At 38.1% G+C, this 15,541-nt stretch overlaps 1 protein-coding gene across 1 annotated transcript in view; it reads right to left on the bottom strand.

Annotated features, from left to right (window-relative positions):
• Positions 1-10,422: 10,422 nt before the first annotated feature.
• The window catches only part of LOC101314776, a 7,140-nt gene continuing 2,021 nt past the window's right edge, over positions 10,423-15,541 (bottom strand). Inside the window, exons 7-17 of the mRNA XM_004304471.1 lie at positions 15,187-15,262; positions 15,042-15,097; positions 14,574-14,652; positions 14,446-14,501; positions 14,028-14,121; positions 13,295-13,413; positions 13,125-13,215; positions 12,441-12,536; positions 11,789-11,914; positions 11,442-11,702; positions 10,423-10,827 (exon numbers count right to left, since the gene is read on the bottom strand). Coding sequence (XP_004304519.1) covers positions 10,534-10,827; positions 11,442-11,702; positions 11,789-11,914; positions 12,441-12,536; positions 13,125-13,215; positions 13,295-13,413; positions 14,028-14,121; positions 14,446-14,501; positions 14,574-14,652; positions 15,042-15,097; positions 15,187-15,262 — 1,348 coding nt within the window. The 3' untranslated portion in view covers positions 10,423-10,533. The remainder of the gene's footprint in view (positions 10,828-11,441; positions 11,703-11,788; positions 11,915-12,440; positions 12,537-13,124; positions 13,216-13,294; positions 13,414-14,027; positions 14,122-14,445; positions 14,502-14,573; positions 14,653-15,041; positions 15,098-15,186; positions 15,263-15,541) is intronic.

Below are 15,541 nucleotides of genomic sequence, written 5' to 3'. Positions count from 1 at the left end.
AGAAACTTTGGCTTGAGCTCGAAGCTCTGGTTCTAGTGCGATAGGTGGGTGAAGCGCTGGGCTCGAAGCTCTGATTCTTGGCGATAGGTAGACGAAGCTCTGGTTTTGGTTCGCTGGTCTCGAAGCTCTAATTCTTGACGATAAGTAGACGAAGCTCTTGTTTTGGTTCTTGTTCGATTCTAAGCTCTAATCTCAATTTCTATTGCGATGGATCTTGTATTGAGCAATATGCCTCGGTTCGTTTCTGTAATCTTCTTGATTCCTTTTCGTTTTGATTTGCATTTGAACTTGATTTTGATGTACTGTTGATTTTTGCTGCTCTCAATTTATTTGTTATTTGTGTTCTTAATTTGTGTGAGTACAAATGAATTTTAGTTCTGTTTTGAATTTGTTTGAGTTCTGTGTTGTGTGAATTCAGTTCTGACCTTGCATCGAAACTCCTCGTTACTCATGCGATCTTCTGGGAAAAGAGGTTATGTAGATTTCTTCTCATCAAGTTGATGAGAAAGACCTCCTACTGGGGGCAGTAGGACCTCTGTTTGGTGCAGTATGCGACTCATTTGTAATGTTATTTTGTTTGTTTTTGAAGAAAATACTAGTCACTACATTAATTTTCATGCACTCAACAGTTTACTCCATTATCTTTCAATTTCAATCGATCACTCCTCTAACTATCTAATGTTACACACTTGGGACCATCCGTTAAGTGGACGTCCAATTGTGCCGTCAACTTGCTGACTGGACATATTTTTCAATGCCAACTCAGCTAGATGAAAGGAGAAAATCTTTTTAAATTAATTTTTTCTTTCAATTTTATTTTTTTTCTATGAAATCTATCCCTTCTCGCCGTCCTCCTGCTCCGATCACCGTTCTCCCTACTCGTTGCCGATGACCAGACACGGTCGGCCTACGACGTCATCCAAGACTTCAACTTCATTACCATCGTACTCCCTGGCCTCCGGTGAGTCACATGCACGCTACCCGTCGGCAAGAGACGCCAGAAAGACGTCATACGCGCCGTCGCAATGCGTACCCAGAATACCCAGAATTACTCTGGGCACCCAAAGCTCTCTATCCTCATGTCTTCTTCAACACAAACCGGCAAACCGCAGCTACACCGCATTCGTCCTTTGGTAGTCGGAGTACCAGTCCCATCAAATATCAATAATATAAAGGAGGAAGAAAGTCGAAATCGACATCACTACTGATAGCATCGTCTTCAGCACCAGCAGCTCTATCTGATCTTCTCCCGAATCATGGCATTTACAAACCAAATTGATCAGCTTCGTCAGCAACTTCGCCTCGGCGCCACCGGAAGTGTCGACCTCGCCGTGCAGGTATCCGTGCACGATTAGCTTCTGGATGCAATCCACGACAGGTATCAGTGCGGTGCAGATGCGGTTTGCCGGTTTGTGTCGGAAAAGACACGAGGAGAGAGAGCTCTGGGTGCCTAGAGTAATTTTGGGTATTCTGGGTAAGCGTTGCAACGACGAGTGTGACGTCTCTTGCCGACGGGTAGCGTGCATGTGACTCTCCGGAGGCCAGGGAGTACGATGGTGATGAATTTGAAGTCCTAGATGACGTCGTAGGCCGATCATGTCTGGTCATCGGCGGCGAGTAGGGAGAACGGTGTTCGGAGCAGGAGGACGGCGAGAAGGGACAGATTTCATGAAAAAAAATAAAATTGAAAGAAAAAATTAATTTAAAAAGATTTTCTCCTTTCATCTAGCTAAGTTGACATTGAAAAATATGTCTAGTCAGCAAGTTGACGGCACGATTGGACGTCCACTTAACGGATGGATCCAAGTGTGTAACATTGGATAGTTAGAGGAGTGATCGATTGAAATTGAAAGATAATGGAGTAAACTGTCGAGTGCATGAAAGTTAATGAAGTGACCAGTATTTTCTCCTTTGTTTTTTTACATAAATGTGGATGGTTATTTGGCTGTTAGGTGTCGTTATTCTGGAAAAGGTTTCATGTTCTCTATTCATCAATGTATGAACTATGCTTACTTGTTCGAGTATATTTGTGAAAGGTTTTGGTTGTCTGCAACTAATGTTATTGAGCTTCACTATTCACTTCCTGGTTGTCCTCTCTCTTTCCTGCATAGTGACAATGATTTTCAAATGTTGTTTATTCGTGCTAAGATATACAATTTGGATTGTGTTGAAATAATTGCGGAGAAGAATAGTGAAGGCTGCAGCAAGAGAACTTCTGTTTCATGTGAAGATAGCTACTCTGCTGTTTTGGATGAAGATGATTATTTGACTGAGGGATATAGGTCTGAGGTGTCGAAGCCTTACTTATCAAGAGAGTGGGGTAGTTATATCCAATGTGAAGGGCAGAAGTTTCATGGTGGTGCCTCCGAATTTCGAGATAAGCTGCCTAAATATGCAATTGAAGTTGGCTTCACCTTTGTGTACACCAGAAATGATTGGTATAGAATTCATGCAGTATGCAGCAACATCGGAACCGAAAATTGTGAATGGCATGTTGTTAGTTATTCTGAATTTGTAGATGGATGTTTTTATATTGATTCTTTGAACAACGTACACACTTGTAAAGGCGTTATTCGCCAGAAAAAGCATGTTCGATTGGGGTCTAAAGTTGTCAAGACTTGCGTTCAAGAGGATATTAGCTACAATATGTCATTGAAGCCAAGGGATATCCAGATAAAGATGCAGTCTGCTTACTGTTTTGAGATATCATACAAGGTTGCTTGGAAAGCAAAGCAAAGTGCTAGGGATATGATTTATGGATCTGAGGCTGAATCTTTTAACATGTTATCCTGGTTTAGGGAAGCTGTTTTAGCGAGTAACCTTGGTTATGTGTTTGTCTTGGAAGTGCATCCTGATACCAACCAATTTCATAGGCTTTTTATTGCTTACGCATGTTGTATTGAAGGTTTTAAGTTCTGTCTACATGTAGTATACGTCGATGGCACTTTTGACAAGAGTCTTTACAAGGGGACCATCCTTTGTGCAACTGGAAGGACTGGAAATAAAGGTAACTTTTATCTTTTATCTTTTATCTTTCTTTTTCTTGGTTATGTGCTCATTTTTTTGTGTTTGTACGTCTTGAAAGTGTGGAGCGGCACGCTCCCGTTAGCGGTGTAGCGGCACACTGCAATCACCTATTACCCCCAGTAGACATCCTACTACCTCCCAGTATGCTGACTTTTTCCTCTTTGTTTTTTGTTTTTTTTTTCCTCCCAAGTTGCTTTCCTTTGGCCATGTGTGTATGTGATTCTGAGAGTGAAGATAATTGGTGTTTTTTCTTTAGGCACTTGAAGGATTTGTTGGAATCCCAAGGTAGAATTGTTACATTTATGAGTGATCGCAGTAATGGAATACTCGGTTCTTTCAATAAGGTACAAAACTTATATTTTGAGGCCCATACCACATTGGCAAGCCCATGGACGAGTTTTGAGGGTTTCATAACCCTAATCACAACAGAAAAGATGAGAGGACGTGAATATTAGAGGAGGACGTGAAGATTGGAGGAGGCAGCGATCTCATCATCATCAGAATCTCCATAGTTGCGGACTCACACAAGGAAGCCGCCAAGCCATCATTGATCTCTCCATCATCCACGGTTTACCTTTCCATTGTCATCTTTTATTTTCCTTATGTGATTTTGCAGCCATGTGTGACTGAATTCTCTTAGTTAGGGGCAAGGTTTGAAGCCCCAAGAATGTTTTAGATATTGTTTTGAACCTTGGTTTCAAATTATTGAGTCTTTCAAATTGTTTATTTGGTTTTGGTTTATGGAGAATTCTTGCTTGTTTATGTTCATGTATGCGCAACATAGAACATTATGAACTTGTGAGTGGGGCTAGAATTAGGTTGTTTAATCTCCTAAATGGTTAATACGGCTTAATTCAAGGTAGTAAAACCTATAGGACAATAGGTGAAACCAAATAAAAATGATTGCATGCTAGGTAGGCGTTCAACACTAGTTTTGCATACTTGTTCAATCAAACTTTCATTGATCTTAATGCTTAGAATAATTTGTTGATAGGATAGCGTCTATACCTTGATTGGTTATTCTAAAAGCTTGGTAATGGTGCGTTCATCTTGCTTAAGTATTTAAGGGAAGTAATAAGGACTTACACAGTGCGTTCACGATTTGTTCTTGATTGATACCGATTTATGACTTAATGATTGAAGCTTTGGTTGTTAACATGTCTTGAAACATACTTAGTGGTGGATTTCCAAGTCTGTAACATCTCATCCATCTTATCTTTTCTGATTTATTTTTTTTCTTTATTTTCTCTTGTTTATAATTACAAAACCTCATATCTCTAGTACTATAATATTTTGTTTTCTCTTGTTTTGTAATTAACGTAATTGTAAAGGTACCCTCAATCCTCGTTTTTTATAACGATATCCTTATTTGCTATATACTACAATTGACACAAAATGGTTTTTAATTGAAACGCCCAGTTTCGGTCGCTATCACTTAAATGTAACATTCCCAATATCTGATGGTGACATATGTTACAGTGTTACAAATTACAACTCCCAGCCTTTCACTGTCTAGGACCAAGATCGAGAAGAAAACATCTTATTAGGTGTGTCCTAGAATTCTAGCAAGGTAAGTTAGTCCTAACTTAGTTGCAATCAAACCCCTCGATCCTCACTGTTGGTTGGCTGACTTTGCTCCCAAAACTGGCCCGAGGAGGGATTGGTGAAATTAGTGGCGGCATATTGCAGCGACCTTGTCATCCTGATCGAAATCGAGCATCCTGAACTAATGGGTTAGCTAGTTCCTCTTATATATAGATTGAATGGTATTATGTCCTGCGATTTGATTATCAGATGTTCTTTATTCATAGTTTTGATTTGTATAGGGTTTGTGGCTTCTTCTAGAAACCATAAATGATAGTGAAACGTTTTAATTTTGCAGTATAATTATGTTTATCGATTTATCGTATACTAGGAAATTTTAAACGAATGAGTTAGCCTAGAAGGGTTCAAAGAATGAGTTATTCAGTACGTATGATTATTATGTAAGGTCATCTAGATAAAGCCATACAGGTGGCCTTTGCGAATAGCTTCGAATTTGATTTTCTGGTTAATTTCATACCACATGCTTGATAAAAAGAGATAAAAGAGAGAAAAGAATTTTGATGGATGAATGCTTCAGTATGGAAGATCCATGGGCATCTTCTCCAATTCAAGCACCAAAGTCTTTATCTTTTACGAACGTGTCTATCAACTGCCAGCTGAAAATGGACCTAAAAGTTAGTTTCGCGCAGAAACTCGAGGAAGCACGAATTCCATTGGAGGAGGGTACGGTGTATATGCAACTAATGCAAGTCTTAATCAGTTGATAAGTTTTCGTGCAAAAACTCGAGGAAACACGAATCTAGCACTAAATTTATCTTCAAAATCAGTTGAACACTGTACTTGATCATTTACTTCTAGTTACATGGTAGAAGTTGCAATAACAAATCTTTGCTCGTTTTCTGGAAACGATCGAGCCATATATATATTCTTGGCATAGGCTAGTACTGCACCAGTGATCGATTCACATCATAAAAAGGAATGAATTGAAGGAGCTTCCGCTCACCCACATCATCAAATATAGCTGCACACAACATTCACGTATAGAAAATGAAAATCCACACTTTCCACTTACGAAATCATGACATTCGAACTGAACAATGACCTTTGTCTCCAACAGTAATGGAGATTTGTCGCAAACTGTAAAGATATATAAGACATTAGACATGCATGCGTGCCTAGTTTTTGTTTCCATGCATGATCAACATTAATCATTAAGAGAAGAAAACAATGTAATGCTATTAGTTATGAATGATCACGCAAGTACGTACTGCTACCTCGCGAACTTATTTTGCTGCATGTTTATGTTTCTAATAACATGCTCAAATTAGAATTAAGATTGCAAATAAGGCCGGTAATAGTATGTATCTCTGAGAGGTTGTGTACATATACTGACATATACAAGAACCGTGCGTTCATGGACAAAAAATTAAAGAAGCGAACGGTACAGAAGAATTGCCGAGCAAATCTCCTTAGGCATTGAACACGCTACAAGAAGATAATGCAATGCTATCATGATCAATGAGCAGATGCATTAATTTTGATTGTAAGTGGCTACATGCCAGCTGAGGAGAATTTGCACTGTAATCTTTGCAACTGCACCAAGCAAATGTTCGAAGTTGCAACTGTAGCCAATGGAGGGTGCTATTTATCAAAGGCTAGAGGAAAGCATATGCTAGGGATCCTAGGAACAATATATGCTTTCGTTTGTGTGATCGTAAAGCGTTCTAACCAAACTTCATGGTGTAAAATTGCAACTAGTTAAGGTCGCTGGGTTTAAAAGTACATATAAAAAACCTAGGTGATCGACTTAGTTATAGAATGGAAGATTCAGAGCATGTTCCTTGTTATGTACTGCATCTCTTTTCTTCTACTTGTAATGCATGTCATCACCTTCGTTGCTTTCAGGACCAGCTAGCCAAATGGACCTAACATCAAAAGTACGTAGATTTTGCTCGAGAAAAGAATACTCGAGGACTCGTGGCTGCAATGCTGCATAACAAATCGATGAGCTCAATTTGTTTGTCCTTTATACTATATCGCTACAACGTACGTACTACATACAAGTACATAACATGTTACATATGCTTATGTCAGTTTTTGAAATGAATGGTTGAAGATTAGTGTGAAGTGTAACTTTTAAAGTTGTTAATTTGTTCAGTGCAACTCTAGCTGCTTGGTGGTGATTCATTCATAAATGGATCATGGATGTGGCGAGACTATTTCTAGCTTCTGTAAAGGGGCCCTTTCTGAGGATCATGTTGACATCCAAATTAACGGTGAGGTTTAGGACAAACCATAGAGTCTCTTGTAACCATCTTCCTCTCTTCGCAAACTGAGAGGGTGTTTAATTCCTTTGCTGTATCATGTACACTGTAATGATTATCATATTACATCCAAGGAATGCAATTTACTTCTAATTAACAAGTACAAAGAGTGATTATAAGAATCTGAGTCTAATCTATTGTAATAGCTGAAAACTGGTACACTTTTTTCATTGCCTGATGATAACTATTCGTTTCTTTATCCACACAACAATGAGAAACTATGATTTTATCAATACCTAGTAATTCAATCTGCGTAAATTAAGCTATACAAGAATATCAACGCGGTTGATCATGGTGATAATCATGCACTTCGAAGTCCTCATACGTACTGCAGGGATCCTTCTTATTGCATATAGAAATAAAAATGGCCATTATGTAGAATTTTTTAAAGAAAACCCTAAAGCATAAAATTGGCCTTGTAGGATTTTTGCATTCCCTTCAGAAGGACTTTATAGCTCCACAACAAACCCAGATGGGTGTACGTAGGATTATGTACCAAAGGAGTACGTACGTTTTTCCTACATAAACAGAAACCATCTAGGATAGGGAAATCCAATTCGCTCACTGTTTTGCGTAGGAAAACCTTTTCCTTTTATCTAAAAAAGGAAAACCCTACATTTTAATTAGTCGGTTACTACTTAGACTGATCAAGTGAATAGTTTCTAGTTTCCTAGTTTCTATAGGCTCACCGGTTTTGTAGGAAACCCTAAGATGGTTCCTTAAACTCCAAGTCAACAGTTTCTATAAAATGGGATCAAACCTCACTCATATCACCCCACTCATCCAAAGACCTAGTATCTATAAATCCACCGAAACCCGTCTCCTCATATCTTCTTCATAGCCATCTGAAGCCCTAGTCACATTAATTAGTTTCTATATATTCATCCGCCTGAAACCCTAATTCCTCATCATCTCTTCTTTCCTCAAACGATCGACTCTTTCCAAAACCAAGAAAAGCAAGAAACATGCAGCAAGCGTCTGCAATGGAGGAGATCAGAAACAATCAACTTCCTGGTATGAGGTTCTGCCCTATGGAGGACGAGCTTCTTCTTTCCTACCTCAAGCCGATGTTGAGTGGACAGAACGTGCCCGGCAGAAACAAGGTCGTCTTCGATTGCGATCTCTACGGTCAGCAAGAACCTTGGGAGATATGGGAGGCTTACAAGACCAAAAGACCAAACGACTTGAGGCTCCACAAGGACCTCTACTTCTTCACCCAACACAAGAAGATGAAATCCACAGACAAACGCATACGCCGCACCGTTGGAAGCGGCACATGGAAGGGAAACGACTCCGGGAACCCAGTAAAATCTTCCGGTCGTGAGATTGGTTTGAAGAAAAGATTTACCTACGAGAATAAAAAATCGAAGCACCACGGTTGTTGGATCCTGCATGAGTTCTACCTTGATCGATCACTCAGAGACAAGAAAGAGAAGGTGAAAGACTATGTTCTTTGTCTGCTACGAAAAAACGGTGATTCAAAAACCAAGATCGAAAAGAAGAGAAAGCAACGTGAAGAGGAAGACGTTCTTGATGCATGTGATGATGGAGAACAATCGAATACGGAGCAAGAAGAGTTGCTTGAGACACAAGCGAAGCGACAACGAACCGTCTGTGCACCGCCAGTACCTACGCTATCAGAAGTTGATGCATTCGTAGCTGAGCTTGAAGGGTCAATGGAATGCGTTCAAGATGATAACTCACCTCCATCGGAAGCTGATGCAATTGGCTTTCAAGGTGTGGAGGATGGGGGACTCCAACAATTAGCTCTTGAGGTGCAATCAGGCCCTTCTTTTGTTCCACTGCCGGAGGAAGATTTTCTCATGGAGCAATGTTTTGAAGAATTAAGTAACTACGAAGAAAGGGAAGAACAAGATCCAGCAGGGAGCAACAATGTTTGTGGACCGCCAGTACCTACGCCATCAGAAGTTGATGCAATATTCATAGCTGAGCTAGAAGGGTCAATGGAATGCGTTCAAAATGATTTCTCACGTCCATCGAAAGCCGAAGCAATTGGCTTTCAAGGTGTGGAGGATGGGGGACTCCAACAATTAGGTTGTGAGGTGCAGTCAGGCCCTTCTTTTGTTCCACTGCCGGAGGAAGATTTTCTCATGGAGCAATGTTTTGAAGAATTACGTAACTACGAAGAAACGGAAGAACAAGATCCAGCAGGGAGTAACAATATTTGTGGAGGATTGATTGACCATAATAGTGATGATTGGATAAACTCAATCAGTTTTAGTCCTGAGGATAACGATTTCGTTTCATGTGAAATGCTATCGTCTTTCTTTGCTGACACCGCTGGCCTGCCATAGTTATGCAGCGATCTAGGGGTAAAACCTGAGGGTGACAGATTGATAGACAGCGGAGTTAGTGAATGACGTTGTTTAATTTGTTGCACCTTCTTGTTTCCTCTTCTTTTTGTAAATTATTCCCTATATTGAAATCGTCAGAGTTTCAATTAAATTGAAAACTCAGTATATTTCAGATTCAGCTTAAAGGGTGACATCTCTTATTGTTCTCTCTATCTGCATGTCTTAATTAAACCTATAAACTTCAAATTTTGGTACTACTTGCATGAGACGTCCCATGTACGAAATTTCAAGGCAGAGGCTAGCTCCTGCTCTCAGAATTTTAAAAAAGAAAAAATAGAAAAAAGGTTTTCTCCATATAGATATGTAAGGAAAATTGCAGAAAGATGAATATATTAAGGTAACAAGTAATACATTCCCAATATCAGATGGTTGCAGCTGTTAGGACCTAGAAGAAGAAAACATCTAATCTGTGTTCTAGAATTCTAGCATTAAGGTAAGTTATAGTCCTAAGTCCTAACTTAACCACGACCAAAAAAAAAGAGAGTCCTAACTTAACCGCAGCTAAACCCCTCGATTCTCACTGTTGGTTTGCTCCCAAAACTGGCCCGAGGAGGAGGCATTGGTGAAATTAGTGGTGGCATTGCAGCAAGTTTGTCATCTTGGAATCGAGCATCCTGAACTAATGGGTTAGCAACTCTGCTTGGTGGTGAGCCATTGATAAATGGATGTGGCGAGACTATTTCTTCTGTAAAGGGACCCTTTCCGAGGAGCATGTTGACATCCAAACGGTGAGGTTTGGGACAAACCATGGAGCCTCTTGTGACCTTCGTCCTCTCTTCGGTAACTGAGGAGGAGTATCTTTGTTGTTTCATGCAGTCATTCATCTTTTTAAGGCTGGTGTAAGTTAGTTTAGAGCTGAGTTGCTTATCGCCATCGTATCGTGGGTAATATAGTGCTCTTTTCCTAGGTTCTTAGTTTAACTAGGTAACACTATATTCCAAGGAAAAATTAAACTTTCCTAATTTGATTGTGTTTTTCCCAATGTGATTAGGATGTTTTTCCTAATTTGCTTGCGAAAAACCAGAAATCCTAAAAGCCGTTTGCGCCCTTCCCTTTCATAGGGTGCACTCTTAGCAGTATAAATGAATCAAATTGAAATGCAAGCCTAAGAGGTGCATTCTGTAATGGTTATCATATTACATCCAAGAGATGCTTAATGATAACTATTTGTTTCATTTTCCACAACAATGAGAAACTATGAGTTATCAATATTATTGTATAATAGTAACTCAATGTTAAAGACTAGTAATTCTACAAGAATATCAACGCGGTTGATCATGGTGATAATCATGCACTTCGAAGTCCTGATACTGCAGGGATCCGTCTTGCGTATAGTGAAGAAGGAAGTAGCAATTATCGCAAAAGTAGCAGGGATTCTCCGGAGCCCATTTGTCGTTGACAGTCATCTTTGTAGCTCTATATATTCTGCACACTTTACATTTCTGTACATGTAGCTTCAATTGGAATAAGAGTATTGGATAAGCTGCCCTGTTTTGTATATCCTCTGGATGAAGCAACCTCATGTCTCTGATCACAACTGTGTGTCTGCAATCACCCTGGTCCCAAGTAAACAGACCAAAATCAGTTAGTAATATAGACACATTATAAGCACAGGAGAGGAATTGTGTATAGAGAAAATAGATATTAACCATTGTAATACCACCAGGTTAAAAATGCAACTTGTACCAGAATTCTAGAAATATTGAAATCTCAATGTCAGTAAGTTTAGTACCATCCATTCTCATGCTGGTTATATTAATTATCTTATTACTGATATCACTTCAGATGTTGGTTGGTCTACAACCTTTATTTATGCTTTCCCATGGAAACATAAACAAAACAATAAAGTAGGTAATGTTGTCTTTCCCAACGATAAATAATTGTACATTGTTATACTGTCAAATGTAGACTAATAGACTTCCAATCTATTGAACATTTCCCTGACATCACCATAAGACTATAAGAGAGGGACAGTATATAATTCTAATAACAAATTGCATACTCAACCAGTCAACCACCTGGAGGGGGAGATTAATTTGTTGACAAAAAGTTCTAAAAGAATTGACCTAAAGCAGTCAAATAGAACTTAAAATGCATCAAACACAAAGGTTTTCACAGACCCCATTTTTGCAAGACACATTATAGGACATGAAAAAGCAAGAGGGTGTACCTGGTGACAGTATAGATACCCAGCACCAAGTCGAAATTTCAAGTTGCAAAACTGTGTTTTGTGCATATCAGCAGCTTGGAAGCGAGGCAATTTTGAGCCAGTTATGTCGCCTACAACTGCTTTTTTCTTTTTCTGCATTTTTCCAGCCAAAATACACTCCCATTTTTTTAAAGCATCATCTCTTGACTTTCTTAGCCAATCAAATATAGGTTCGCTATAATCTATTGCAGAAGGATCCCTCATATCATTGTAGAATGTATCCTGCATAGGATAAGCAAATTACAAGGATTAAGTGGAAATACTATCTTCATTTACAACTTAACATTGAATGAATACAACTTTCTTACTTCTATGAGGAAATATCCTGAACGACTATGCTGGCCATCTCTTTCCATAACCTTGTCTGTTAAACAATATATCTTATCCCTAAACTCAGTCAAGGTTTGTTGTCCTAGGACCAAGAATTCTTGGGTCTGCAAGCAAAACTAGTATTAGCAATAGCATTTGGCCAAAAAAGAAAAAGTATCAGTAACAGCAGAAATTTGATCAGAAATCATGGGAAGAAACAAAAAGAGTGAATAACTTGGGATGGCATATTTTCAAGGTTTCCCCCTACATGAGAAATCTCGTTTTCTATATCATATGAGGATCTATCAGTTGTTTTTGAGAATTTACTCCCGAGAGCATTCCATCCAAATTACAGATACCATGAAGTTCCAGTCAAGAGCTTATGAATGGAAGCAAGTTCAGCCAGCTGGATCTGAGCATGGATATCTCTTTGAATTGCAAGAGTTTATTTTTTTTCTTCTAACAATATATAGCATATGGATTGCACTTGAACACATGCCGAAAAATAAAATAGGAGGCCCAAAATTTGCAAGATTGTTTAAAAATTGGAAACAATTATAATCTTGATTCTTGACTAGTAAGATCCACACAACTGATAAATAAACTCCAAAGAAATTGCTTCAGCAAGAAATAACAGAAAAGATAAGATACCTTGACCCAGTTTCGCACATTATGATAAATCTCAATTGAAAGAGCAACTTCTGGACAGTGTACAGGTGTGCAACCCTGAATGCTGGATAGCTTTACCTGTGTTTCATTATGGGAAAAAAGAAAAGATGGTCAACCATCTGAGAAGTCAGGGTCCGCAAATCACATGTAACCTCAAGTACATCAGGAACCAAAGAAATAGAGATAGGCCCAGGTAGTTTCTTCATCATATGACCACACATTAAAAGACTTGGTAAAATCTCTACAAGTCGTTAAGCAGATATTATATTCATCATCATCTGTGACTCTAATCTTATTATCCTTTCTTTCAATTGTTTTTTCTGCTTTTTTTATTTATTTATACAACATTTTCCCTTTTCTGAAAAGGAAGAAATATATGAGCTGAGTCATAAAACAGTCAATGCCACTGTGTGATAAAACCATCCGATCATCATACACGATAAGGTCAATGGCGTAAGAAGTGGAAGCACAGATTTGGTGTATCTAGGTTATATCCAGTGTAACTTAAAAGAGAGGAATGGTTCCATTATTAACTCTGACAAGAACAATATAGAAAAAGGAAATGGATGTAATATTTGTAATATTAATCAACTGCAGTTTCTTCTTCTTCTTTTTTTTTCGTTTGGGGTGGAAGCTTTCTTTAAGTAATATGGTGACAATGCATACCTTCACTGCTGAACTTGCAGATCTGAGGGGTTTCATCCTTTCAACTGTCCCCAAGGATGCACTGGCACGACCCTTACTTTTCAGACTATGGCTGGATCACAATACAGAAAACAATAAGTTGAAAAGAAACAGGTAGATGATTGAGTAAGTATCATAAATGTCTTACTAACTTGAATGAATGCAGTGTCACCGCTGCTTTATCCTCTTCCTGCTTTTCTTTGATTTTTTTAATATACTCGACCTTCTTTGCAATTTCTGACCAAAAAGCTTTCTTCTCCGTATCATTTCTCTGGAATGTGATATAAAAATTAAACATAAGCCAGGATCATTGAATATATAATGCCACGGACAAGAATCCTAAGTTGCAAGACACTTACTAGGTATGTAATTGGAAAACATTTGGGAGCTTATATTTGCAAATAAATTTTTGTTCAACACACCTAGGGTTCTTCTAAACTAAAAATTTGGAATAACAAAAGCAAAAGCATGCATCACAGTGGCCATAGGTATGGTGGGAGATAAGGAGGGTCATGGGGGATTTGGGATATAGGTAGGGAGAATGGGTGGAGTGATATATTGGTTTAGTGCGATGAACAAAAACTTAGATGCAAATACAATTCCCAGATCACTTTTTTCCTTGCTAGCCAAGATATTCTTACAGCTGATTTGGTTCAGCACAAGATAATACAGAGAAACTACATACCTACACAAAAAAATTTGAAAGCCACTGTGAACACAAAAACTTCAGCTACAATCATATAATGAGAAAAAAGAAAATTGCTCCTCAAGACCCCAATCCCTAGGGTATTAATAAAAGGGAGGTATGGATTTTAGATTATCAAGTACCACTCCAGAAACTTGGACAAAGACATTAGCAGCACGGAGAAGTGAAAGATGTCTTACCTCAAGAGCATGACTATTTGCCTTCATACCTTTTCTTTTCCTTGATTTCCTTGTACAAATGTTAGGACATGACGTTTCAGGATCATCTGCTCTTCTGATTTGATGTAATTGAATAATTAATAAGAATATGATTTGGAAATTCATATATCAGAAGCAAAGAAAATACTTGTCTACAAAACACTATTATAAAACCGCTACAAAAATCATGTAAATAGTGGGCCAAAATTACAGAGTTTCTACTCTACGTCTTAAAACCACTAAAGTGAAATAATCAAGTGGAACAATTGTAAAAATGATTGCCTACCAAGACACAATAACAGAATGCTCATATATATAATTAAGACAGAGAATTCAGACACTACATTATCCCACTATGAATTTAAGGACAATTTGTCAAACATGTATTGAGATGACCTACCTTTCATTAGAGGGCTCTTCCGGAATAGACAAAAGATTGGGGGCATCTTCATCAGCCTACCATCACCAACAACTTGGATAAGCACATCAGCAGTAGGCATGGAGATATGAAAGATATAATATACTTACCTTAATAGCAAGATTATTTTCCTTCACTTCTTTTCCTTTCAATGATATGATAATTGATTTCTGATGATCATCTGCTGTCCTAAATATGATGTAAAACTGAGTAATTAATATGGATATAAGTTTGAAAATCACACGGTAGATGAATGACCAACACAAATAGAGAATGCTTGTACAAAGTGAACCAGAGATTAACAGGACATATGCATGAATCAGGTAAACCTATCCAGAATCACCAAGAGAGAACTGAACATTGACATGCAGCAAAAATTGAAGGGAATCACTTAGCACAATTGTCAGAATCGTTGCCTACCATGAAAAAAAAATGCCTGTATACAAAATGAAATATATAACAATCCAGAAACTACATAATGATGCACACTGTCAAAGATACCTGGAAGGCCCTGGAATGATAAAAATACGTGTAGAGTTTTAAACAAATTTGTTGAAATATGTAATAATATGGCTGACCTTTCCTTGGCGGGCTCTTCTGATAAATGCAAAGCATTCAGAGCACCTTCCTCGTCCTACAATTGCCAACGACTCTGATAAATACGCTAATAGAAAACATAGAGCAGTAAAGGATCTCTCTTAACTCAAAAGCATGACTATTTACCTTCAATATTCTTCTTCTTTTCCTTGAATACGTTATATAATGTTTTACATTTGATGTCTCAGGATTGTCTCCTCTCCTGATAGCATATACAAAAGTCAATCAATTAGAGATGATAGAATTCTAAAACTTTTAATAGAAGATCTATCATTACAAGAATATAGACAATACTCATCATAGTGACAAGAGCACTAGAAGACTAATAAGACATGCAAATGTGTAATAAACCATACCCAGTTAAAACCACCAAGAGTGCAATTTGATGTGCAAGAAAAACTTAACGGAATGCTTTGAACAATTCTCAGAATCAATGTTGAACAAGAGATCAAATGCAGAGAAAGAAAAAAAAAAAAAAAAA

Source organism: Fragaria vesca, linkage group LG6, assembly GCF_000184155.1.
Source record: "Fragaria vesca subsp. vesca linkage group LG6, FraVesHawaii_1.0, whole genome shotgun sequence".
NCBI lineage: Eukaryota > Viridiplantae > Streptophyta > Magnoliopsida > Rosales > Rosaceae > Fragaria > Fragaria vesca.
Note: the sequence above shows the minus strand (reverse complement) of the source record. Positions and strands in the feature narration are given on the sequence as shown.